General features: G+C 36.7%; 1 protein-coding gene across 8 annotated transcripts in view; it reads right to left on the reverse strand.

The window, feature by feature from the left end:
• The window catches only part of LOC116069299 (disintegrin and metalloproteinase domain-containing protein 29-like), a 39,558-nt gene that overhangs the window by 8,339 nt on the left and 4,592 nt on the right, over nt 1–26,627 (reverse strand). For 2 of the 8 annotated variants that reach the window (XR_004109967.1, XR_004109968.1), the window contains exons 2-3: nt 15,199–15,339; nt 2,039–2,110 (exon numbers count right to left, since the gene is read on the reverse strand). Coding sequence is in view for 3 of the 8 variants with exons in the window: in XM_031339837.1 (XP_031195697.1) it covers nt 2,097–2,110; nt 2,245–4,570 (2,340 nt within the window). In the remaining 5 variants the exon portion in view is untranslated. Of the gene's footprint in view, nt 1–2,038; nt 2,111–2,233; nt 4,656–15,198; nt 15,340–26,627 lie in introns of those variants that run through there. The other 6 variants (XR_004109963.1, XR_004109965.1, XR_004109964.1 and 3 more) reach the window with 5 other exon arrangements.

The following is a 26,627-nucleotide window of genomic DNA, read 5'->3' on the forward strand; positions in this document are numbered from 1 at the left end:
GAGAGAGAGAGAGAGAGAGAGAGACATTTAAAGGAGAGACTTCCCTTGTCAAAAGAGAAGGTGGAGGGGAAATGTGGGGAGTACTTGAATGAAGGCATACTGGGATGAGAGGAAGTGCTGGTATTGTGTCGTAAAGTGAATAAATTAATTTTAAAAGAATAATAAATAGAAGGTCCAAGTGATAGTACATTCTTTATATCAAGTAGAATCTTTCAACTTCTACTTGAAACATAAGCAAAATTACTGATTGCTTAAGACTCATATATCTTATAGGATTTCTATAGAGATTTGAGTTGACTCTCTTTGTTCAATAGGGAAAAGGCATATAGTGAGCTCTGGAGCTCAGAACTTCAAATCAGTACCCTCACATAAATGCTAAACTCTACCAAAGTAATGTAAATCTTACAAAATGGAAGAACATGGACTTCAGGTACACTCTCTTCCACTCCACTCTAAATCCAAGAGGGTTATAAGTGTTTCTGCCTCTAGCATCTTCAACCTGTACCTGTAGCCTCCAACAGAAGATTTCAACTGTGTGATGTGACATGAGGAAATCTGATTTTTAATTCTGATATTAAAGTGTTTTGAAACTGTCAATTTTGTCTTCTTTTAGCACTCAATAGAGGTTCTCCGAGTTGTCAAAAGCTATCTTCTAATTGATATTCAAAATCATCAAGTGTTCCAGGGGAAAAATAAGTATTAAAAATTCAGAATTCATTTCCCTTTTGTAATTTAACATCATGTCTAGATATTTCACATCACTTTAATACATTTAAAATACTGGCAATCCTTCTTCCAAAGGCCAACAATCACTCAATAAAATACCCAAGAGAAGGAATGAAAAGATCTCTTTTGAGTTGTTAAGCACAGTTTACCAGAAAGTCCCACAAAAAAATAAACTACTCATTGGGTCCTTGATTGAAGCCATGAATCTTGGAAGTGAACATAGAGCTACCATGTTAGTAAACAAGCATAATCCCTAGCTATGGTCCCAGCATTTGTTTTTAAACCAAAGGTAATTGTAGTCCTCGTGTTTCATCAAGGAAACTTCTCTTTGGAACAGATGAAAACCTTTGTAGAAAACCATAGCCAATCAAAATGCAGAGCTTTGAATCTCAGTCCTAACAGATACATCTATAGTACAAATCCCACACATAATACTTAAGGGTCTTTGTGAGAGAGGAAGCAGAACAATTGTATGAGTGAGAAAAACAGGGAGTTAGCTGGGAGATTTTGTTTTGTAGAAATGTCAAAAGCTGCACCAATGAAGTCTCACCAACATGACTACCTAAATATGAACTGAGGAAAAACAATAAATATGCTAATGTGGATGGGGAATGGGAAGCCTATGTGGCCTCAAACTTGCTCAAAGAACTTCAGGCAACTATGGAATTCTGAATGGGAGAAAAAAATATTTTCCTTGGAGAATAACATACCAATTTATTATCTAATGCTAAGTGGTCAGTATATATATTTGAAACTTGAATTTGAAAAAAAATATTTATTGAACATCTATAATTATATAATTTCTTCCTCCCTGCTTTTCACTCCAAACTTTATTACCATATTCCCCCTCCTAGTTCTCTTTCAAGTTCTTGGTCTCTATCTCTTTTTTTAAAAAAATTACTTATACACACTCACACACAAATTAAGAGAGTTACTGTTATCCTAATTATGAATAATTAATTGCACAAAGGTAATTTTATATAAAGTCAGGGAATAAAACAAAGAAATTGAGGTTATTTCAGTGTTCAAAACTGTGTAGTTGTCTCCACGATCTTACCTTCAGCATTATTGCTGAGCTACTTAAGGAAATGCTCAAGTTGGTGGGCTTTATATCATGGAATGTAAGACCTCTGACAGTTATCCTGGCATCTCTAAAACTGAAAATAATGTTTTTCTGCAGTGAATTTATACATGAAGGAGTTGCATGGTTAAAAACAAGTATCATTGTCCATGTAAAATCTGTTCTTCAGGAAACTCCAACATATCAGTAAGGATACATCTCCAATATTTCTATTCATTTTCATATACATACCCCTATTTCCCCATAGGAAGATGATTTCCATAGCAGAGGTGTTGCAATATCAATCAAATTATAGCCAGTAACCTGAAAAATATCAATATTATTCATACATTTTTTCTGGAAATGTAAAGAACAAAATTACAGAAATCAGTCTTCAGATTACTTAAAATCATGAAGAACAAGGAGAGCCATACTAGTGATTAATATTTAATTAATACTTTTTATGGATGATGTTGGTGAAGCCGATCTTGATGGTATTCTTGACTGAGGTAGACTCTGGGAAGGCTCTGGACTAGGATTTCGGGTTGGAACTTTGTTTGCAACTTTGTATATTTTTAAAGGTGTAGGCTGACCTTGGAGCTTTTGTTTACTTTTTTTTCTAATACAAAGTAGCCAATAAAGATAACATAAAAAGGAAACCAAAATAATGAGCAATAATGGAAAAAAATAGAAAAACTCTTTCTTTTTCTTTGCTTTAGGAGGTGGGCCACTGTCTACACTACCTCCGTGTCCTCTTATCATACAGTTAGGAGGATCCCAGTGGATGTTGCAGTGGCAGTGATGTTTATTGTTGCAGATGCCCCTGTAATTACAGAACGTAGGTGTGCAGTTGCTGTCTAATGCAGACATATGCACACAATGCTTATGGATACAGATATGATGTTTTTCACACTCTGTGCCATCTTTCACATCACCTATATCAGTTAGGTTTGTCCCAGTGTGATAATCAGTGCCCCAACATGATACATTTTTGACAACAGCAAAGTGAACAGTACTGTGATCTTTCATATGGGGAATTTCTATCACATTATCACATTGAATTCTCCCACAAAGTGCATCATTGCTTTCACATTTTATGTAAGTATGTCCCTGAATACCACAATGACCAAAACGATCACCTTTAGTGTTTATTTCTCTGTAGCAATGTCCATTTGCAGTCTTTGCGTTCTGGCCAAAAATCTGCCTACAAAGTTCATTGCGGTCATTACATCGCTTTTCATAGCAATAGGCTGAGATCCCACAGTGAATTCCATCTTCCACATAAACATCATCTGGACATTTATAGGATGTTCCAGTGCACCACTCTGGAAGATCACACTCATTTTCACTTTTTCTACACAGAGTCCCTGATGGTAAAATCTGACATTTTTTGCAGCAAAGTCCAAAGGCACAGGAAGTCCCAGTACTCAGAGTGCAGTTTGACATGCAGCACAAGTCACTTGCACAATTCCTTAAAGATCCACAGTCACATTGTTCTTTTTCTTCAACAATTCCATTTCCACAGCGCGTTGTGTCAAAGATATCCTTTGTGTACATATTTTCCATCAAACAGCTTGTGTTTTGTATAGCATAAGACCAAAAGTAGTTATAACTACAATTGCTGAATTTGGGTACTGGTGGGTTGTTCATGTGCATTATACATTTACTGTAACTACACTTACATGTATCTTCATCATGGCCCATGCCCAAATTATGACCTAAGTGATGAGCCACTCCAATGGCACGAAGGTTCAAAGTTCTGTCTTTGAAAGTGACAACGGCACAACTGCGCTTTATATCACAAATCCCAGTGGTAGAAGCTATGCCACTTAATCCTCTCAAGTGACTGTGTATGAAAAGATGTGAGGTATCATGTTTTAATCGATGAAGAAAGTTTGAGGCTTTCCACCGGCAATATAGTCTTAGAGATTTTCTTACATCATCTATCACGATAGGGTTTTTCTTATTCCAAATCTCCAAACCAACCAATAATGTTTTAATACCAATTACCTCATAAATGGTATCTACTATACTTATCACAGAATATAGATCTGACAGCATTATTGTGTAATTATGTCCATAGTGGTCATATAGAGTCTTATCCACCACCACTACTAATTCAACAACTCTAGTATGAGTCCACCAGCCTTCAAAATTACTCTGCTTGAGAGTGGGATTACCACTGTTTTGTAACTCTACTTGGCATGTTATGTTATCTTGCATAAGGCTGGAACTCCTTGATTCTGTTCTATTACTATACAGATGTTCAAATTTGGTAGAAAACCTCTTGGGCATAATTTCATAAACAATGTTATTTATCTCTAATAGTCCTTGAAAGCCTCCAAAACAGGTACTGAGGGAAACTAATGATTCTGAGTCACCCTCCACATAACCATCATAGTAGCAGTCATCCTGTACAAAAGGGTAATCTTCAAGCAGAGTGTCCTGCTCAGAGTAGGTAAACACTGGGAGGTGCCTAGTTAGAAAAAGATTCTTGATTTTCATGTGGATGATGTGCCTCTGGCCTCCAAGTTTAAAACTATAGGAGATCCAGTTTGGAAGGTTCATTTCTTTGCTTTTCTCAGTTACCTTCATGGGAATCACCACTTCTATGGAAGTGTGGTAGTGCAGATGCCCAGCCTGAGGGAGTCCCGGAAAAGACAGAAAAATCCAAAGTGTTTGTGTAAGGAACAAGGTTTTCATGCATAACCATGCTTCAATCATACTCATTATGTATGTGCTCCTATAAAAACGTTGCTTCAAAGAAGAATTAAAAACTGGCATTCATAGCTACTGAGGCTGACCAGTGTGCAGTATGAATATTTAGGCATCTGTCCTCTGGAAGGGTCAAATCTTCAGGTCTGCATTCCTGTAAATAAAATAAAATAAAACCCAACATGGATGAGAGTGGTTAAAAAAGCAGGGTTGGAAGAGAGAAAGAAAGAAAGATAGAGAGAAACAAAGAAAGGAAGAAAGAGAAAGAGAGAGAGAGAAAGAAAAAAAGAAAGAAAACAAATAGAAAGAAAAGAAAAAAGAAAAGAAAAGAAAAGAAAAGAAAAGAAAAGAAAAGAATACTGAGGTGTGCTCAAGGAATGACCAAAGATATAGTCTGAGTGGCAGTTGTCAATAATCTCAGCACATTGAAGAGGAAAAAGGAGAATGGTAAGTCAAAGACAGCTTAAGACCCTGTATCAAAAAAAATAAAATAAAATAAAGATTGGGAATATAGATTAGTGCTAGAAGACTTGCCTAGCATTTTCAAGATCCTGGTTTCAATTCTTAGCATCACAAATGAAAATCAAAGAATAAAGGGGCAGGAAGGCAGGCAGTAGGGAAGGAAGGAAAGAAAGAAGAAATTGATTGGCATTTGTAATTAAATATTGAGAGTAGGGGCCTGAAGATATGATTGATTTGTATTAAGAGCACTAAAGGCTCCTCCACAGAACTCTGTTCACTGCTATTTCCAACATTCACACATAAGCTCACAAATGCCATTAACTCATCTTCTAGAGGATCTGATGAGTCTCTATGAGCTGTTTACACATATGGTACACCTATACTTTTATAGTCATATACACATACACATGAATCAATAAAATGAATGAACCTTAAAAATAAGAAGCAACAGGAGGCAGAAGGCACGCAAAATGAAAAATTATCTATAAATTAAGTTATTACATGTGAAACACAAGAAAAATGAATGAGTTTATCAATTTCTAAGTATAAAAATATTTTTTCAGATAATTCCAATCTCATTTATCTAACTGGAGTATTGGCTTTTCTTTTTGAATTTAGATGATCAATTACTTGATAACACAATATGAGAGATATTTTTTTTAAAAAACAATTTTGTTATTGTAAAATGTATTTAATATTATCTATAAAAATCTTCCATATGGGTGCTGGTAGTAGAGTCTCTGCTCTGGATCTCAAACTATTCAGATCACACCCCAGTTACAGCTCAACTCCCCATGTATTCTGAAACATCCATGATCACAGGTGAGACCTCCAATCCTGACCTAATACCTAGTGGAACCATCACCTCCCCGGACACAGATACCCCACTAAGACATGGACCCATGTTCCGTGGTTTGGACCTGTGGTGAGAACAGAGCCTCTGCTCTGGACACCAACATAGTCATACCAAATTCTAGTTGTAGCTTGACTTCCCAGGGATTCTGACACATCCAGGATCACAGGATCACAGGATAATAGGATCACAGCACACAGGAGGGACAGGCTCCAGTCAGAAACAGAAAGGCCAGTTAATACCAGAACTAATCAGATGATGAGAGGCAAGTGCAAGAACATAAACAACAGAAACCAATACTACTAGGCAAAATTAGAACCCAGATCTCCCAACATAGAAAGCCCTGGAAACATGAACACAACTATAAAGCAAGATTCATATCTAAATTATCATTTCATGAATCTCTCTCAACATCAGTGGACTCAATTCCCCAATAAAAATATACAGGCTAATAGACTGAAAATGTAAACAGGACCCAACATTTTGTTGCATACAGGAAATGTACCTTAGTGACAAAGACAGACACTACCAAAAAGTAAATGGCTAGAAAAAATTCCAAGCAAATGGTCCCAAAAAACAAGCTGGAGTAGCCCTTCTAATATCCAACAAAATAGACTTTCAACCAAAAGTTATCAAAAACATGGGAAGGACACTACATACGCATCAGAGAAAAATAAATCCACCAAGATGAACTCTCAACTCTAAACATCTACACCCCAAAGGTACTCACATTTGTAAAAGAAACATTACTGAAGCTCAAAGTACACATTGAACCTCACCCAATAATAGGAAGAGATGACAACACTCCACTCTCACCAATATATAGTTTATGGAAACAAAAACTAAACAGAGACACAGTGAAACTAAAGGAAGTTTGGAACCAAATGGATTTAACAGATACCTTTTATCCTAAAACAAAAGAATATACCTTCTTCTCAGCACCTCAAGGTACCTTCTCAAAAATTGAGCATATAATTGGACACAAAAGAAATGGCAACAGCTACAAGAAAATTGACTTAACCCTATGTATTCTATCAGACCACCATGGACTAAGGGTGGTCATCAATAACAGCAAAAACAACAGAAAACCCAAATATATGTGCAGGCTGAACAACTATTTACTCTATGATAACTTAGTCAGGGAATAAATAAATAAATAAATAAATAAGTTAAAGATATTTTAGAATTTAATGAAAATAAAGGCACAACATATTCAAACTTATGGGATATAATGAAAGCAGTGCTATGCAAAAATCCAAAGCCCTGAATGCCTCCAAATAGAAATTGAAGAGTTCATACATTAGCATTTTAACAGCATATCTGAAAACTCTAGAACAAAAAGAAGCAACTACACCTACATAATCAAACTCAGAGCTGAAATCAACCAAGTAGAAATAAAGAGAACTGTATAAAAAGACAAGAAAACAAGGAGCTGGTTCTTTGAGAAAATCAACAAGATAGATAAACCCTTATCCAAACTAACTAGATGGCACAAAGACAGTATACAAATTAGCAATATCAGGAAAGAAGAGGTAGATATAACAGAAACTGAGGATATTAAAATAATAATCAGATACTACTAAAAAAACTAGTCTATATTCAGAATGCCCAAGATACAATTCACAGACCACATGAAGCTCAAGAAAGAAGACCAAAGTGTGGATATTTTGGTCCTTCTTAGAAGGGGGATCAAAATACCCATGGGAGAAGATAGAGAGACAAAGTGTGGAGCAGGAACTGAATAAAAGGCTATGCATACTGTCCCTCCTGGAGATCTATCCTATGTACAGTTACCAAACCAAGACACTACTGTGGATGACAACAAGTGCTGACAGGAGCCTGATACAACTGTATCCTGAGAGGCTCTGCCAGTGCCTGACAAATACAGAAGTAGATGCTCACAGCCATTCGTTGGACTGAGCACAGGATCCCCAATGGAGGAGCTAGAGAAAGGACCCAATGAGCTGAAGGGGTTTGAAGCCCCATAGGAGGAACAACAATATTAACCAACCAGTACCCCTAGAGTTCCCACCAACCAAAGAGTACACATGGAGGGACCCATGGCTCCAGCTGATTATGTAGCAAAGGATGGACTTGTCAATGAGAGGAGAAGCCCTTGGTTCTGTGAAGGCTCAATGCCCCAGTATAGGGGAATGCCAGGACAGGGAAGGGGGAGTGTGTGGGTTAGTGAGCAGGGAGAGGGGGAATGGGACAAAGGGTTTTTGGAGGGGGAAAGGAGGAAAAGAGATAACATTTGAAATGTAAATAAAGAAAATATCTAATAAAAAAAGAAAAGAAATTTAAGAGGTTACAGTTAAATGATCAGACTAATCTCAGAAGAACCTTTCAACTTTAGAATTTTAACATTGTTCAGACTGCTATAGATGATGGGAACTTTTGATGTTGGAGCTCGTGTATTTTGCATGATGCTGTGTTTAAGTGCTGTCCCCATATACCTATGTGTTTGAACAATCATATGGGGGCCAGCAAATGGAATGTGATAGTTTGAATATGCTTGGCCCAGGGAGTAGCACCATCAGGAGATGTTGCCTTGTTCAAGGTAGTGTATCATTATCAGTGTGGGCTTTGGATTTCCACCCGGTGCTGAAGGGACCCTCCTATAGTCTCCCTAGAAGACAGTCTCTTCCTGGCTGCCTTTAGATCAAGATGCAGAACATTCAGTTCCTCCTTTACTACTTTGTTTATCTGCATTCCTACCATGCTTTCAGCCACAATGAAAATGGACGAAACCTCTGAAACTGCAAGCCAGCCCCAATTAAATGTTTGCTTTTATTTTTTTTTAAAAAGTCAGTATTCACGAAAACTGGAAAATCTAACTAGACACCAAAGTAAAGTCAAGATCAGATGAACCATCTAAACAGTCCCATAACCCCTAAGAAATATAAGCAGTGATAAAAAGTCTTCCAACCAAAATCCCAGGTCCAGATGGTTTTAGTGCAGAATTCTATCAGATCTTCAAATTAAGACCTAATGCCAATACTTCTCAAACTATCCCATAAAATGGAAACAGAAGGAAAACTACCTAATTCATTCTATGAAACCACAGTTACACTGATACCTAAGCCGCAAAAAGACCGAACAAAGAAAGAGAACTTCAGACCAATTTCCCTTGTGAATGTTGATCCAAAAATATTCAATGAAATTCTTATAAATTGAATCCAAGAACACATCAAAACAATCTTTCCCCATGATAAAGTAGGCTTCATCCCAGAAATGTGGGGCTGGTTCAATATACGAAAATCCATCAGTATAATCTATATAAAAATAAAGTCAAAGAAAAAAAAATCACTTGATCTTCTCTTTAGATGTCGAAAAACCCTTTGACAAAATACAACACTCCTTCATGTTAAAAGTATTGGAGATTTCAGTAATTCAAAGTCCATACCTAAATATAATCAAAGCAATATACAGCAAACCAATAGCCATGTCAAACTAAATGGAGAAAAACTCAAAGCAATTCCATTAAAATCAAGGAAAAGACAAGGCTACCTACTCTCTCCCTATCTCTATTCAATATAATACTCAAAGTTCAAGCCAGAGCAATTAGATAGCAAAAGGAGGTCAAAGGGATACAAATAGGGGAGGAGGAAGTCAAGATTTCACTATTTGCAGATGATATTATACTATGCATAAGTGACCCCAAAGGGTCTACCAGACAGCTCCTAAAGCTGATAAACTACTTCAGCAAAGTGGCTGGATAAAAAAATTAACTCTAACAAATAAGTAGCCTTCCTCCACTCAAAGGATAAATAGGCTGAGAAAGAAACTAGGGAAACCACAACTTTCACAATAGTCACAAATAATATAAAATATCTCTGTGTGACTCTACCCAAAAAGAGAAAGATCTGTATGACAAAAACTTCAAGACTGAAGAAAAAAAATTGAAGAATACCTCAGAAAATGGAAAGATCTCCTATGTTCATGGAATGGCAGGATTAATATAGTAAAAGTGGCAATCTTACCAAAAGCAATCTACAGATTCAGTGCAATCTCCATCAAAATTCCAACACAACTAACTCTTCAGAGAGTTAGAGCAATTCTCAAATTCATTTGGAGGAACAAAACACCAGGATAGGGAAAACTATTCTCAACAGTAAAAGAACTTCTGGGAGAATTACCATCCCTGACCTCAAGCTGTGCTATAGAGCAATAGTAATTAAAAAAACTGCATGGTATTGGTACAGAGACAAGCACGTAGATCAATATAATAAAATTGAAGACCCAGAAATGAATGCATACTCCTATGGTCACTTGTTTTTGACAAAGGAGCTAAAACTATCCAGTGGATAAAAGACACCATTTTTAACAAATGGTGCTGGTTCAACTTGTTAGCATGTAGAATAATGCACATTGATCCATAATTATCTCCTTGTACAAAGCTCAAGTCCAAGTGGATCAAGGACTGCCACATTAAACCAGATACACTGAATCTACTGGAAGAGTAAGTGGGAAGAAGCCTTGAATACATGGGCAAAGGGCAAAAATTCCTGAACAGAACACCAATGGCTTATGCCCTTAGATCAATAATTGACAAATGGGACATCATAAAATAGAAAAGCTTTGGTAAGGCAATGGACACTGTCAATAAGAAAAAAAATGACAATTCACAGATTTGGAAAAGATCTTTACCAACTCTATATCTGATAAAGGGCTAATATCCGAAATATACAAAGAAATCAAGATACTAGACTCCAGTCACAATGGCTAAGATCAAAAACTCAGGTGACTGCAGATGCTGGCAAGGATGTAGAGGAAGAGGAACATTCCTCCATTGCTGGTGGGATTGAAAGCTGGTACAACCACTCTGGAAGTTAGTCTGGTGGTTCCTCAGAAAATTGGAAATAGTTCTACCTGAAGACCCAGCTACACCACTTCTGGGCATATACCCAAAAGATGCCCCAACATATAACAAGAATATAATACTCCACTATGATCATACAGCCTTATTTATAATAGCTAGAAGCTGGAAACAATCCAGTTGTCCCTGGGTTGGATACAGAAAATTTAGTACATTTACACAATGAAGTACTACTCAGCTATTAAAAACAGTGACTTCATGAAATTCATAGGCAATTGGATGGGACTAGAAAATATAATCCTGAGTGAGGTAACCCAGACACAAAAGAATGCATATGGTATGCACTCACTGATAAGTGGATATTAGCCCAAACCCCACATTGCCCATGATACAACACAGAGACCATATGGAGCTTAGGAGGAAGAAAGACCAGGGTGTGGATGTTTCAGTCCTGCATTGAGGGGGGAACAGGATGATTGTGGGAAATGGAGGGAGGTGGGATCTCAGAGTAGGAGAGTAGGGTGAGGAAATAAGGGGGCAATATCAGATACTTGGAGAAACAGGAGGGAGGTACAGAGGGCCTGGAAATCGAAGAAAAAGATATAGCAGGGGGAATAAGGAGCTTGTGATACTCACTGGAGGGTCCCAGATGCCAAGGAAACAAGAGGCTTCCAAGATTCAATGGGAATAATTTTAGCAGAGAAGGGGAGATAGAACCTGTAGAGACCACCTCCAATAGATAGGCCCAGCCCAAGTAGTGAGATAGGGCCACATATCCATCTCAAATTTTTAACCCAGAAATGTCCCTGTCCAAAAGAAGAACTTGGCAAAAATGGAGCAGAGACTGAAGGATGGGACATTCAAGGACTGCCCCACCAGGGGATCCATCCTGTCTGCAGACACCAAACCCAGCACTGTTGTCATTGCCAAGAGGCACTTGCAAACAGGAACTCTTATGACTGTTCTTTGGGAGGTTCAGCCAGCAACTGACCAATATAGATGTGGATTCTGGGAGCCAACCATCAGACTGAGCTCAGGGATCCTGGTGGGGGAACTGGCAGAGGATTGGAAGAGTTTCAAGAGGTTTGTAATCCCACAGGAAAAACAGCATGAGAGGTCTGGACCACCTAGTGCTCCCAGGGATTAGACCACCAACAAAGGAGTTTACAAGAAGGAATCCATTGTTCCAGAGATATAGGTAGCAGAGAGGCCTTGTGTGACATCAATGCCAGTGGAGGCCCTTGGTCCTGTGGAGGTTTGATGTCCAAGCTTAGAGGGCTGATGAAGAGGTGGGACAAGAGACTGTGGGTGGGTCATAGAGGCAAAGGGGAGAGGGGAGAGGGAGGTTCTGGGATGGGAGACTTGTAGAGTTGTAACCAGGAAGGAAGTGGGATTTCATTTGAAATATAAACAAATGGAATTATTAATAAAAACAATTCTTCCATATGGCACAAGATTAATTTTTCTGTTCTTCTGGAAACAACCCATATGTCCCTCACCAGAGGAGTGGATACAGAAATTGTGGTACAACTACACAATGGAGTACTACTCAGCTATGAAAAACAATGAATTTATGAAATTCTTAAGGAAATGGATGGATCTGGAGAATATCATCCTGAGTGAGGTAACCCAATCACAAAAGAACACACATGGTATGCACTCTCTGATAAGTGGTTATTAGCCCAGAAGTTTGGAATACAGGAAGAACAACTCACAAACCACAAGAAACTCAAGAAGAAGAAAGATCAAAATGTGGACATTTCATTCCTTCTTAAAAGGGGAAACCAAACACCAATGGAAGGAGTTGCAGAGATTAACTATGGAGCAGAGACTGAAGGAAGGACAAGTCAGCCTAAATATAGCTATCTCCTGAGAGGCTCGGACAGTACCTGACTAATACAGGTGTAGAGGCTCACAGCCATCCATTGAACTGGGTACATGGTCCCCAATGAAGGAGTTAGAGAAAGGACCTATGGAGCTGAAGGATTTGCAGCCCCTTAGGACGAACAACAATATGAACTAGCTAGTACCCTCAGAACTCCCAGGTTCTCAACCACCAACCAAGAACTGCATATGGTGGGTCTGATTATTCTGGCAGCATGTGTATAGTAAAGGATTGCAAATTCGATCATCAATAGGAGGATAGGACCTCGGCCCTGTGAAGGTTCTGTGCCCCAGTGTAGGGGAATGCCAGGCCAATTAGTGGGAGAGGGTGGGATGGCAGGTGGGGAGGCGGGGAGACAACAGGGGTTTGTTCTTGTTGTTTTTGTCTGTTTTTTGGAGGAGGAGAAATTGGGAAAGGAGAAATTTACATATTTACATGTAAATAAAGAAAATATCTAATAAAATTTTTTTCTGTTCTTTTGTATTTTTTTCTTTTCATTATTCTCATCAGACATGAAGACAGTAAAAATATCATTTAATTTATCTTATACAGAGAGAGAGAGAGAGAGAGAGAGAGAGAGAGAGAGAGAGAGAAAGGGAAAGGGAGAGAGGAGAAGAAGAGACAGAGACATAGAAACAGACAGAGACATGCAAAGAGAAAGAGACAGATAAAGAGGAGGCATAAATGTTAATTTGTCTTTGAAGTCCTTATCCTCTTCTAAGATTCATAGGATGAGAATTTTACAAATATTCAAGCTCTGATTCTTGTTTGCTCTAGTAATCCCTTCTTCCATATGTTTATCAGTTCTTTTATTTAGTATAAACAGTTTGTAGGAGCCAGACTATTCTTTGAAACATCATTTACAAACATCATCAGATATTTGAATACACATTCAATCACAACACAGGATATTACATATATTGGAATATAAGATATATTGGAACAAAAACCTTTCAGTAAGATTTTTACCTCTTCATAACAAGGATTGTCTTTTTTACATCAATTCATTGAACTACAAGTCACTTTTAACTGATGAAACAAGGAACAGACCCATGGGAAAGGGACTTCACTCTTTTAGGCAATAACTTGACATTTCTAAGATACATCAAGTCACTATGATATAGTTGCTCTGACTGATTATTCAGAAACGTTATTTTACAACAAACAACAAAAATATTATTCTATCCCAAACTGAAGACACAGAGAACATAAATTGCTGACTCTCAGAAGAAACTATTAAAATTGCAATTTTTCCTTTTTTTGTTCCATTCTTCAACAGTTCTATGCATTTTGCATTTCACCAATAATGAGTACATGGTTTCATTTTGCTTCATTATTAGTAAACTTACTTGTTCCCCCCTTCTCTGTGTGTGTGTGTGTGCGCGCGTGTGTGTGTGTGTGCAAGTGTGTGTGTATGTGTTATTTAGCATCTCTCAAAGATGTATTAAGATTTCTAACAATGGGAGAGATGGAGTGTCTCTTACATTCTTGCCTGCTCTTGGGACTCTTTTCCTCCAATTGGGTTGCCTCACTCAGCCTTAATATGAAGCTTTGTGTCTAGTATTATTGCATCTTGTTATGCCATGTCCATGTTTAGTTGGTGTAACCTGCTCTTTTCTGAAGAGAAAAGAAGAAATTGTTGATATGTTGGAGAAGAGAGGTGGGGAGAGTTTGGGAGGAGTTAAGCAGGAGAAGTTAGAGTTAAAACATATTGTATGATTTTTGTTCTAATATATCTTGTGTTCCAATATACTTAGTGTCCTGACTTGTGATTGAATACTTAAACAGGTACACATACATTATATACATATACACATACACATACACATACATATACATATACATAAACATATACATATACATATACAGTGTAACCCAGAAAAAATATATTTCTGATTTTACACCCACGATTCTGCTCCAATCTGGTAAGTGTAACTGTTGTCCCTAATCAAAGGAGCCTATTTTTTGCAGTAGGCAGAAATCATTACAGAAAAACACAACTAGCCAAATCATGGGAGATAACAACTGCCTGTGATATACCTGGTCTCACTTAAGACAACAAAACTCTTATACCAAAGGCACAGATCACATAGTAGAAGGAAAGATTGGAAGAGACAGAAGACCAGGAAACCTGCATCAAGGTTGTGTTTCCTATATATGTTAAGGAAGCTGAAGTGATGAAACATTATCAATGTACTAGCTTAAATAAGACCTGAACAATTACAACATAAGTTGACATGCCAATATGTGTTGGGGAATCATGCAATATACCATATCAAGGTGAAGCATTACAGGCTACTTAGTGATTTATGAGAGTAAGAGAATCAGTTTTGCCTAAGGATGAACTCTCTAATTGGTTATCCAATATCTAATGATGCAAATACATCAAACATATGAAATAATCAAAATTGCAAACAAAGTTAAAATACATTTCTAGTTTTGGTTTCACTTGCATTTCACAAATGAAGAATGAATCACATACAGAGTTGGTATTTATGTTTATTCTTTAGTAATATACTGATGAAATATTTTCCTTTCTTAATTGGCATTTTTTCTTGAAAAATGTTGAATTCCCAATATATATCAAATACAAGTCAAAGGTATTTAAAACTGTTTAATTAAAAAGTTATAGTTGTATATAATAATATACTAGCTTTAACCATCAGTATGGTACAAACCTAGAATCAAGTAATAAGTGAAACTCAAATGAGTAATTGTCATTTTGGCCTGTTTCCATATCTGGGAGGCATTTTCTTGATTAATTAATATATGACGGACCAGCCCACTGTAGACACGGCCATCCTGACTGGTGGGCTGGACTGTAAAAGAAACAAGGAAAGAAAGTGATCTTCCATAATTCCGTAATTTCTGCTTCACTTCTTGACCCCATAACCCTGCCTTAAGGTACTGACCTGGCTTTCTTTGAACATAATTTTAACGTACAAGCTAAATAAGCCCTTCACTCCTCAACTTCATTTTGGTCACAAATTTCTCAGAGCAACAGAAAAGCAACATCATACATGATATAAATTATCATAACACAAAAAATGTATTTGAAGATATTTACATTGGCAAAATTGGAAAGGAACTTTTTTTTGACTTTTATTGCATTATGATGAGAAAAGTTACATGATTTCAATTTATCTGAATATGTTAACATTTAAAAACATATTTTAAGTAAATAGAATTAAATCACATTCTTGTTTCCCTTTTGGACCCCAATTCCCTCCAGAGACACCCTCTGCAATACCTACAATCTCTTTTTTGTCATATTCCTTAAAATGTATAAAATATTATAACAATAAAAATGAGTCTTATAAAAGTTGTTTGATATAAAACAATCAATTTAACACTCTTATGTAGATTCTTGTCTACAGTAATACTGAAAATACATACGTTTTTCTCAATATAAATTTTAAATGACTCCAAACATATTAACTGTATATTTCAAAATAATACATCACTACTAGTATTTTCTTAAATGAACATAAATATATAAAGTCTTTTTGTTTGTTTGTTTGATTTGTATTTAGTAGAGTTTAAAATCTTGGCTTTTACTGTTGAAACAATTGGTGAATGACTTTATGAATAGACCATCTTAGTACACACACCATTTCTTAAATGAATATAACCTGTTCTCTGTGGGCTGAGAATAAAGTCACTCACTCAGTCAAATAGCTTTGACCATAGTAGGAAGTCTGTATCCAAAAATCATTCCTACAATTCATTTCTTGGCACAGCAGAACTGTCAACTCTCAGTTTAGCTAGGCTGGAGGTAAAATCCTTTGGTGATGTGAGGGTCATTGAAATACAGCCTTATTACAATGAAACCTATTGTCTAAAAATTGCTCTTATTTTGGAAAAGAACTTTTTTTGTTGACACATAATTAATGCTGTTTTATGGTCTCAGCACATAAGTTAAAAACTGTTCTTTTAAAGGAAGATCTTAACAAAACTCAACAATCATATTACTTTTGGAGTTTAAGAAAATATTTGCAGTACAACCCTACTGACATATAAGAAGAGAACTCCAAAGAAATATAGTCTTGTTTACCTATGAGTAGAAGGCTATGTTAAGAAGTTGATATGAACATCAGTCTATAATGCTGCAGATTACCAACAACTAACTCTGGTTGGACTGATAGCACTGTAAAACATTTGTTGCTTCCTCCTTTTCTAAAGCTGTGGTAATGTCTGCTCATAATATATATTATATTATGATTAATTTTAATGATCAACCTGATACACCCTTGCAGCAAAAGTCATTATGTAGATCAGATTAGCTTGTGGGTATGTATATGGGGTGGGGTGGTCTTGATTGTATTCATTTAAGTCCAAAGACCCATATCATTCCCTAGACAGGAAATCCTGAACTGTATATGAGTAGGGAAATCAAGCTGAATGTGGGTAGGGATGCAATACTTCATTCTGCTTTGCTTATCAACAATGAGTTCAATTTGAACAGCTCTATCAGGCTCCTCCAGATGTGGTTTTCCCAGGATGGTTTGTAATCTGGTGCTTTGAGTCAAACCCATTTCACCCTTGAGTTCTTTTGGTTGGGGTATTTTATAACAGCAACAGAAACAAAACTGAGGCAAGTGGTTTTGATACTTAAACAAAATGACCTACATTAAATATTTAGTACAATGAACACCATATTAATGTACTTGATAAAATACTGTCATTAAGAGAGTAATAAATGTGTTCTCAAATTTACAGCTCTTTTTATCTATTCAAAGACCTATGAATTATTCTTTTGTGCTCTGCAAAACTTACACTAAAGTACTTTTGAATGTTTATTGGGCAATGAAGAGAAAATAATTTTCTAAACAATGGATTCAAAGGAAAGCTGATTTTAATTTTGTTAAACAAAGCATGTAAAGCTATTCTCTTGTAATTTCATATCCACAGAAAGATCTATACCTGATATCCTGACTTAATTTCTCTTTTTGCAAGTGAGGACAGAACTCTAGTTTACCTTCTCTGATAAACCATTGACCAGTAGCAATTTGTGAAGGAAAGGATATATTTTAGTTTACAGGTTGTCATCCATCATTGAGAAAACCAAACCTGGAACTCAAAGAAGAAGCATGAAACCAGAACTATCAATACAGCTGCTCACCGGCCAGCTCCACAACTTTCTTATACAAGGCAGCTCACCTGCCCAGGGCTGACATCCCCTGCTAGTTACTCTAGGAGGATAGAGAGTAACTAGCAAACCCCCCCACACACACAGATATACCCATTTGCCAACTTTATCAAAGAAATCTCCCAATTGAGTCTCTTTCAAATAACTTTGGGCTGTACCTAGATGACAGTCAATGCTGACTAGAAGAGACTGAAAGCCCAATCTGAATATGTAGCTATATCTTATGCCTTCTAAAGCAGCTATTGTGCTGAGTTTCCATCTAATATTGTATTTTCTTCCTGATTTGCTTTCTGTATTTCTGAATCAGAAATACAGGTCTTTATGTAACTATCTGGGTTATTTCCCCTTTCCTTTGAAATGGATACTTTTTCCTGGCATCTTGATTTTGGCACTAGAAAAAGAGGTATGAAAATTCTTCCAGATTTAATCATGTAAAATAAATTCTGTTAGTGATCATTTGAATTGGACAGTTTTTAAAGAGAACAAGACTTAGATTACTCTTTCTTTCTCACATTTCTTTCTCTCTCTCTCTCTCTCTCTCTCTCTCACACACACACACACCTACACACACACACACACACACACATGCACATATCCATGCATATTCAGTTTATATCACTGTGAGGCACTTCATGCCTTATTTCATAAAAGACACACTTTAAACCTTAGCTGCTGAGGCATGATTATATGTAGGAGAATTACTATGACTTTTACATAATTTTTTTAATAAAAAGTTTAGATTTATTAAAATATTCATACAGAAGAGCTCCCATATTTACACTTTTGCAATTATTAAGGTAGCAATACTGATATGTACCAAATAAAACATTTTTAGAGTTCCTTAATTTTTATACAATGTCTAGCTTGGGTTCCAAGAGCCACAGGACACAAAGTTTCACTCAGTTATTTACTCTTTTCATATTCTTCTGGCTACTTTCACCCTTATTTTGATGCCACTGAGAATTTTGATGGCCACAGCAAAAATAGTTTCAATTACTAATTTTCTGATTTTAATTTATTTCATAATTTCACTGAGATATGGGTTTTTATAAGAAAGGCTGCAAGCATGAAATGGCTTGTCATTATATCAATTGTATTTATACTGTCAGTATGCCTAGGACTACTGAATTTCAGCAACAAAACTTGATGTTTCTTCAAATTCTCCACTGTATACTTATACGATTATTCAATGATGTGGTCTCTATATGGGTGTCACTTTTCATGGTGCACATAGAAAGGACTGGAGAATTGTGCTTCTCCTCTCCCAATAAATTTTTAAGATGTACATTTTTTTTCCTTTTTACTGCCTTTCTTGAATCTAACATAAAATTTCACAGCAAGCAACCATTTCAGACAGTGTTCTTTCACTTAACAATATACATTAATCTTTATCCATGGAGTCAAATTGTGTCTGCGTTGCCTCTAGCTACACATAGACTGTTAATTCTTCCATCATTATTAACATTTTCTCTCTCCTGTTTTCTTTCTTTTTTTTTTAGATATTTTCTTTACTTACATGTAAATTTCTCCTTTCCCAATTTCCCCTCCAACAAACAAACAAACAAAAACAACAAGAACAAACACCTGTTGCCTCCCTACTCCCCATGCCTGCCACCCCACCATCTCCCACTTATTGGCCCTGGTATTCCCCTACACTGGGGCACAGAAACTTCAGAGGGCCGAGGTCCTCTCCAACTATTGATGATCGAATTTGCAAACCGCTACTATACACATGCTGCCAGAACAATCAGACCTACCATGTGCAGTTCTTGGTTGGTGGTTGAGACCCTGGGAGCTCTGAGGGTACTAGGTAGTTAATATTGTTGTTCGTCCTAAGGGGCTGCAAACTCCTCAGCTCCATAGGACCTTTCTCTAACTCCTTCATTGGGGACCGTGTACTCAGTTCAATGGATGGCTGTGAGCCTCTACATCTGTATTAGTCAGGTACTGTCAGAGCCTCTCAGGAGATAGCTACATTTAGGCTGGCTTATCCTTCCTTCAGTCTCTGTTCCATAATTAATCTCTGCAAATCCTTCCATGGGTATTTGGTTCCCCCTTTTAAGAAGGAATGAAATGTCCACCTTTTGGTCTTCCTTCTTCTTAAGTTTCTTGTGGTTTGTGGGATGTTCATCCTGTATTCCAAACTTCTGGGCTAATAACCACTTATCAGAGAGTGCACACCATGTGTATTCTTTTGTGATTGGGTTATTTCACCCAGGATGATATTCTCCAGATCCATCCATTTCCCTAAGAATTTCATAAATTCATTGTTTTTAAGAGCTGAGTAGTACTCCATTGTATAGATGTACCACAATTTCTGTATCCACTCCTCTGATAAAGGACATCTGGGTTGTTTTCAGTTTCTGGTTATTATAAATAAGGCTGCTATGAACATGGTGAAGCATGTGTCCTTATTACATGTTGGAGCATATTTTGGGTATATGCACAGGAGTGGTATAGCTGGATCCTACGGTAGAACTATGTCCAATTTCCAGAGGAACCTCCAAACTGATTTCCAGAGTGATTGTACTAGTTTGCAATACCACCAGCAATGAAGTAATGTTCCTCTTTCTCCACAACCTCTCCAGCATCTCCTGTCACCTGAGTTTTTTATCCTAGCAAATCTGACTGGAGTGAGGTGGAATCTCAGAGTTGTTTTGATTTGCATTTCCCTGATGACTAAGGATGTTGAACATTTCTTTAGGTGCTTCTCAGCCATTCAGTGTTCATCAGTTGAGAATTTTTTGTTTAGCTCTGTACCCCATTTGTTAATAGGGTTATTTTGTTCTCTGGAGTCTAACTTCTTGAGTTCTTTGTATACATTGGATATTAGCCCTCTATCAGATATAGAGTTGGTAAAGATCTTTTCCCAATTTGTTGGTTGCCACTTTGTCCTATTGACAGTGTCTTTTGCCTTGCAGAAGCTTTGCAACTTTATGAGGTCCCATTTGTTAATTCTTGATCTTAGAGCAGAACCTATTGGTGTTCTCTTCAGGAAAATTTCCCCTTTGGCTATTTGCTCGAGGTTCTTCCCCACTTTCTCTTCTATTAGTTTCAATGTATCTGGTTTGATATGGAGGTCCCTGATCCACTTGGACTTGAGCTTTGTACAAGGAGAAAGGAATGAATTGATTTCCATTCTTCTACATGTTAACCGCCAGTTGAGCCAGCACCATCTGTTGAAAATGCTGTCTTTTTTCCACTGGATGGTTTTAGCTCCTTTGTCAAAGATCAAGTGACCATAGGTGCGTGGGTTCATTTCTTGGTCTTCAATTCTGTTCCATTGATCTACCTGCCTGTCACTGTACCAATACCATGCAGTTTTTATCACAATTGCTCTGTAGTACTGCTTAAGGTCCAGGATTGTGATTCCACCAGAGGTTCCTTTATTGTTGAGTATAGTTTTGGATATCCTGGGTCTTTTGTTGTTCCAGATGAATCTGCAAATTGCTCTTTCTAAGTCTGAAGAATTGAGTTGGAATTTTGATAAGGATTGCATTGAATCTGTAGACTGCCTTCAACAAGATGGCCATTTTTACTATATTAATCCTCCCAATCCATGAGCATGGGAGTTCTTTCCATCTTCTGAGATCTTGTTCAATTTCCTTTTTCAGAGACTTGAAGATTTTGTCAAACAGATCTTTTACTTGCTTAGTTAGAGTCACACCAAGGTATTTTATATTATTTATGACTATTGTGAAGGGTGTTGTTTCCATAATTTCTTTCTCAGCCTGTTTATCCTTTGTGTAGAGGAAAGCCACTGATTTGTTTGAGTTAATTTTATATCCAGCTACTTTGCTGAAGTTGTTTATCAGGTTTAGGAGCTCTCTGGTGGAATTTTTGTGGTCACTTAAGTATACTATCATATCATCAACAAATAGTGATAATTTGACTTCCTTTCCAATTCATATTCCTTTGATCTCCTTTTGCTGCCTAATTGCTCTGGCTAGGACTTCAAGTACAATATTGAATAGGTAGGGAAAGAGTGTGCAGCCTTGTCTAGTCCCTTATTTTAGTGGGATTGCTTCCAGTTTCTCTCCATTTAGTTTGATGTTGGCCACTGGTTTTCTGTATATTGCTTTTACTATGTTCAAATACGAGCCTTGGATTCCTGATCTTTCCAAGACTTTTATCATGAAGGGATGTTGGATTTTGTCAAATGCTTTCTCAGCATCTAGTGAGATGATCATATGGTTTTTTTCCTTGAGTTTGTTTATGTAGTGAGTTACATTGATGGATTTCCATATATTGGACCATCCCTGCATCCTTGGAATGAAGCCTACTTGATCATGGTGGATGATTGTTTTTATGTGTTCTTTGATTCGGTTTGCAAAAATTTTATTGAGTATTTTTGCATCGATATTCATAAGGGAAATTGGTCTGAAGTTTTCTTTCGTTATTAGGTCTTTATGTGGATTAGGTATAAAAGTAATTGTGGCTTCATAGAATGAATTGGGTAGAGTACCTTCAGTTTCTATTTTGTTGAATTGTTTGAGGAGTATTGGTATTAGGTCTTCTTTGAAGGTTTGATAAAACTCTGCACTAAACCCATCTGGTCCTGGGCTTTTTTTGGTTGGGAGACTATTAATGACTGTTTCTATTTCATTAGCAGATAGGGGACTGTTTAGATCATTTATCTAATCTTGATTTAACTTTGGTGCCTGGTATCTGTATAGAAAATTTTCCATTTCATCCAGGTTTTTCAGTTTTGTTGAGTATAGGCTTTTGTAGTAGGATCTCATGATTTTCTGGATTTCCTCAGTGTCTGTTGTTATGTCTCCCTTTTCATTTCTGATCTTGTTAATTAAGAAACTATCTCTGTGCCCTCTAGTTAGTCTGGCTAAGGGTTTATCTATTTTGTTGACTTTCTCAAAGAACCAGGTCCTGGTTTGGTTGATTCTTTGTATAGTTCTTTTTGTTTCTATTTGGTTGATTTTAGCCCTGAGTTTGATTATTTCCTGCCTTTGACTCCTCTTGGGAGAATTTGCTTCTTTTTCTTCTAGCACCTTTAGTTGTGCTGTCAAATTGCTGGTATATGCTCTCTCCAGTTTCTTTTTGGAGGCATTTAAAGCTATGAATTTTCCTCTTGGGTCTGCTTTCATTATGTCCCATAAGTTTGGGTATGTTGTGGCTTCATTTTCATTAAACTCTAGAAAAATCTTTAATTTCTTTCTTTATTCCTTGCTTGACCAAGTTATCATTGAGTAGAGTGTTGTTAAGCTTCCACATGTATGTGGGCATTCTATTGTGTATGTTGTTATTGAGGAGCAGTCTTAGTCTATGGTGATCTGATAGGATACAAGGAATTATTTCAATCTTCTTGTATCTGTTGAAGCCTCATTTGACCAATTATATGGTCAGTTTTGGAGAAGGTACAGTGAGGTGCTGAGAAGAAGGTATATCCTTTTGTTTTAGGATAAAAAGTTCTATAGATATTTGTTAAATCCATCTGTTTTATAACTTCTGTTAGTCTTACTGTGTCCTTGTTTAGTTTCTGTTTCCATGATCTGTCCATTGCAGATAGTGGGGTGATGAAATCTCCTACTACAATTGTGTGTGTTGTAATGTGTGCTTTGAGCTTTAGTAAAGTTCGTTTTATGAATGTAGATGCCCTTGCATTTGGAGCATAGAGGTTCAGAATTGAGAGTTCATCTTGGTAGATCTTACCTTTGATGAACATGAAGTGACCCTCCTTATCTTTTTTGATCACTTTAGGGTAAAAGTCGATTTTATTCGACATTAGAATGGCTACTCCAGCTTTTTTCTTGGGGCCATTGGCTTGGAGAATTGTTTCCCAGCCTTTTATTCTGAGATAGTGTCTTTCTTTGTCACTCAGGTGGGTTTCCTGTATGCAACAAAATGTTGGGTCTCGTTTACGTACCCAATCTGATAGTCTATGTCTTTCTATTGGACAATTGAGTCCATTGATATTAATAGATATTAAGGAAAAGTAATTGTTGTTTCCTCTTATTTTTGTAGTGAGAGCTGGCAATCCGTTCATGTGTCTATCTTCTTTTAGTTTTGTTGGAAGATTACATTTTTTCTTTTTCAGCGATGTAGTTCCCCTCCTTGTGTTGGAGTTTTCCATTTATTACCCTTTGAATGGCTGGATTTGTGGAAATATATTGTGTGAATTTGGTTTTGTCATGGAATACTTTGGTTTCTCCATCTATGGTGATTGAGAGTTTTGCTGGGTATAGTAGTCTGGGCTGGCATTTGTGTTCTCTTAGGGTCTATATGACATCTGCCCAGGATCTTCTAGCTTTCATAGTCTCTGGTGAGAAGTCTGGTGTAATTCTGATAGGCTTGCCTTTGTATGTTACTTGACCTTTTTCCCTTACTGCTTTTAGTATTTCTTTGTTTTGTGCATTTGGTGTTTTGACTATTATGTGGCTGTAGGAATTTCTTTTCTGGTCCAGTCTGTTTGGAGTTCTATAGGCTTCTTGTGTGTTCATGGGCATCTATTTCTTTAGGTTAGGGAAGTTTTCTTCTATACTTTTGTTGAAGATAGTTACTGGCCCTTTAAGTTGGAGGTCTTCACTCTCTTCTATATCTATTATACTTAGGTTTGGTCTTCTCATTGTGTCCTGGATTTCCTGTATATTTTGGGTTAGGGTCTTTTTGCTTTTTGCATTTTCTTTGACTATTCTGTCAATGTTGTCTATGTTATCTTCTGCCCCTGAGATTCTCTCTTCTATCTCTTGTATTCTGTTGGTGATGCTTGCATCTATGTTCCCTGGCTTCTTTCCTAAGATTTCTAACTCCAGAGTTGTCTCTTTTTGTGATTTCTTTATTGTCTCTACTTCCATTTTTTGGTCCTGGATGGTTTTACTCAATTCCTTCACCTGTTTGTTTGTGTTTTCCTGCAATTCCTTAAGGGATTTTTGAGTTTGCTCCTTAAGTGCTTCTACTTGTTTTCCTGTGATCTCCTGTAATTCTTTATTGGATTTTTTTGTTTCCTCTTTAAGGGTTTGTGCCTCTTTACCTGTGTTCTCCTGTATTTCTTTAAGGGAGTTATTCATGTCCTTCTTAATTTCCTCTATCAGCATTGTGAAATATGATATCAGATCTAATTCTTGCTTTTCCAGTGTTTTGGGATATCCAGGACTTACTGCGGTGGGAGTACTAGGTTCTGATGAAGCCAAGTAGTCTTGGTTTCTTTTGGTAGGATTCTTGTGTTTGCCTTTTGCCATCTCTTGATTGCTGGTGTTAGATGTTCTTGGTGTCTCTGACTAGAGTTTGTCCTGTCCCTGCCACCCTGCAACTCCCCTGCGACTCGTGAGGCCTGTGCCTCCCAGCTGGCTGGTCCTGCCTTAGAAAGTCACTGGAGAGAAAGTGGCAGATCTTACCTGAGTCTCTGGGTTAAAGCACTCCCTGAAGGCAGCTCCTCCACTTGCAGGGAAGGGGCAGACAGGGTCGCTGACCCACTTCTGTCACTCAGAAGCTGAAAGGATTCTGTCCCTGCCGCCCTGCGATTCCCTCTCTCCTAATTTTTAGGAATTTCCTGGGAAGTTTGCTGTATGAACTCTGAATTTTTTTAATGATTCCATTTATTCTGCTATTATATAGGAATCCTATCAACATAGTGTTGATTAAAAGGATTAAGGAAACTCTAGAGTTTTAGGATGACATTTTAATCTAGTGAACTTTTGAACATTGCTCATAGCCTTTACACATGTTGCTTAGCTCACTCATTCTCTTAGGTGAAATAGGAAATGGAGATACTATCATGGGGGCAATGTCCCTGTCCTATGTGAGACATGAGCCTTTCTTCTAAAATTCTGCCTTTTAATTTTATGAAGAATATACTGGCATTATTTAAAATGATTTTTCTTCTAACATAAGTGCATTCGTGTTAAACTCTTTATCAAAATAATTTAATTTGGTGCCATGTATAGAATTAAAATCAACAAATGTGAGGGAACACTCACTAGGCTGCATCTGTACTCAGTAATTCTCATTGGAGTCTATATGTAGCCTCCAGCAGTTCATCAGAATCATTCTATCTCTAACAGTTTATGTATCTAACAACTTCTACTTCAGTTAATGTTTCAGAGCTATGACATTCCATTAGCTTTTTTACTTCATATTTCAAAGAACAAATTTGCTCTTTGATTTCAACTACCTGATGGGTCATGCAGGAGTGTCCTACTTGATTGTTCATTGCACACACACACACACACACACGTGTGTGTGTGTGTGTGTGTATATGTATATATATACATATATGCATATATATGTGATGTTTATGTTATTTGTACTATATGGTGATATATTTTAACCCTTTAGTTGTTCAATGTAATTTTAGAGTTTGCCTTCCTAATTAAGAAATCCTGATACATATATTTACTTGAACAAAATGAATTCTTTAATATGCAAAACAATCATATATAAACATGATAGTTGGAGTTCAATATTTCAAATAAGCTTGACCCTGAAGTTGTTATAAAACATGTGTGATTCAGTATTCTTGTTTTCATTGACTAATTTGGAGTCTAACCATTAGTACCATTGAAACTTTCTTTTGTTCTGATATGCAAAAATCAGACACATCTTGGAAATTAATTAAAATACAACTTTTTACACATGTGCAAATAAAATATATGTACTTAAACTCATAGTCTATTCTTGTATATATTTCCTATCTTATATGTACTATGTTTAGTAAAGTAATAAAAATAATTTAGTATAAATAAAATTTACATAGAAAATATATTAGTCTCTTTTACTAAGAATACAAATGAATGGGTCAATTTTGTGGCAGGAAATGGTTTTATCTCCTAACTTTCAGCCATGAGTCATTCTAAGAAGAAATATGTCCTAGGACATTTAGATAACAGATATTTGGCTTCTGTGTAGCTAATAAAAATTGATTGTTAGGGATCAAAAAATGACTATTGCTCTGTAGTACAGCTTAAGGTCTGGGATTGTGATTCCACCAGAGGTTCCTTTATTGTT

The sequence above is a fragment of the Mastomys coucha genome, unplaced genomic scaffold (genome assembly GCF_008632895.1).
Source record: "Mastomys coucha isolate ucsf_1 unplaced genomic scaffold, UCSF_Mcou_1 pScaffold22, whole genome shotgun sequence".
Classification (NCBI taxonomy): Eukaryota; Metazoa; Chordata; class Mammalia; order Rodentia; family Muridae; genus Mastomys; species Mastomys coucha.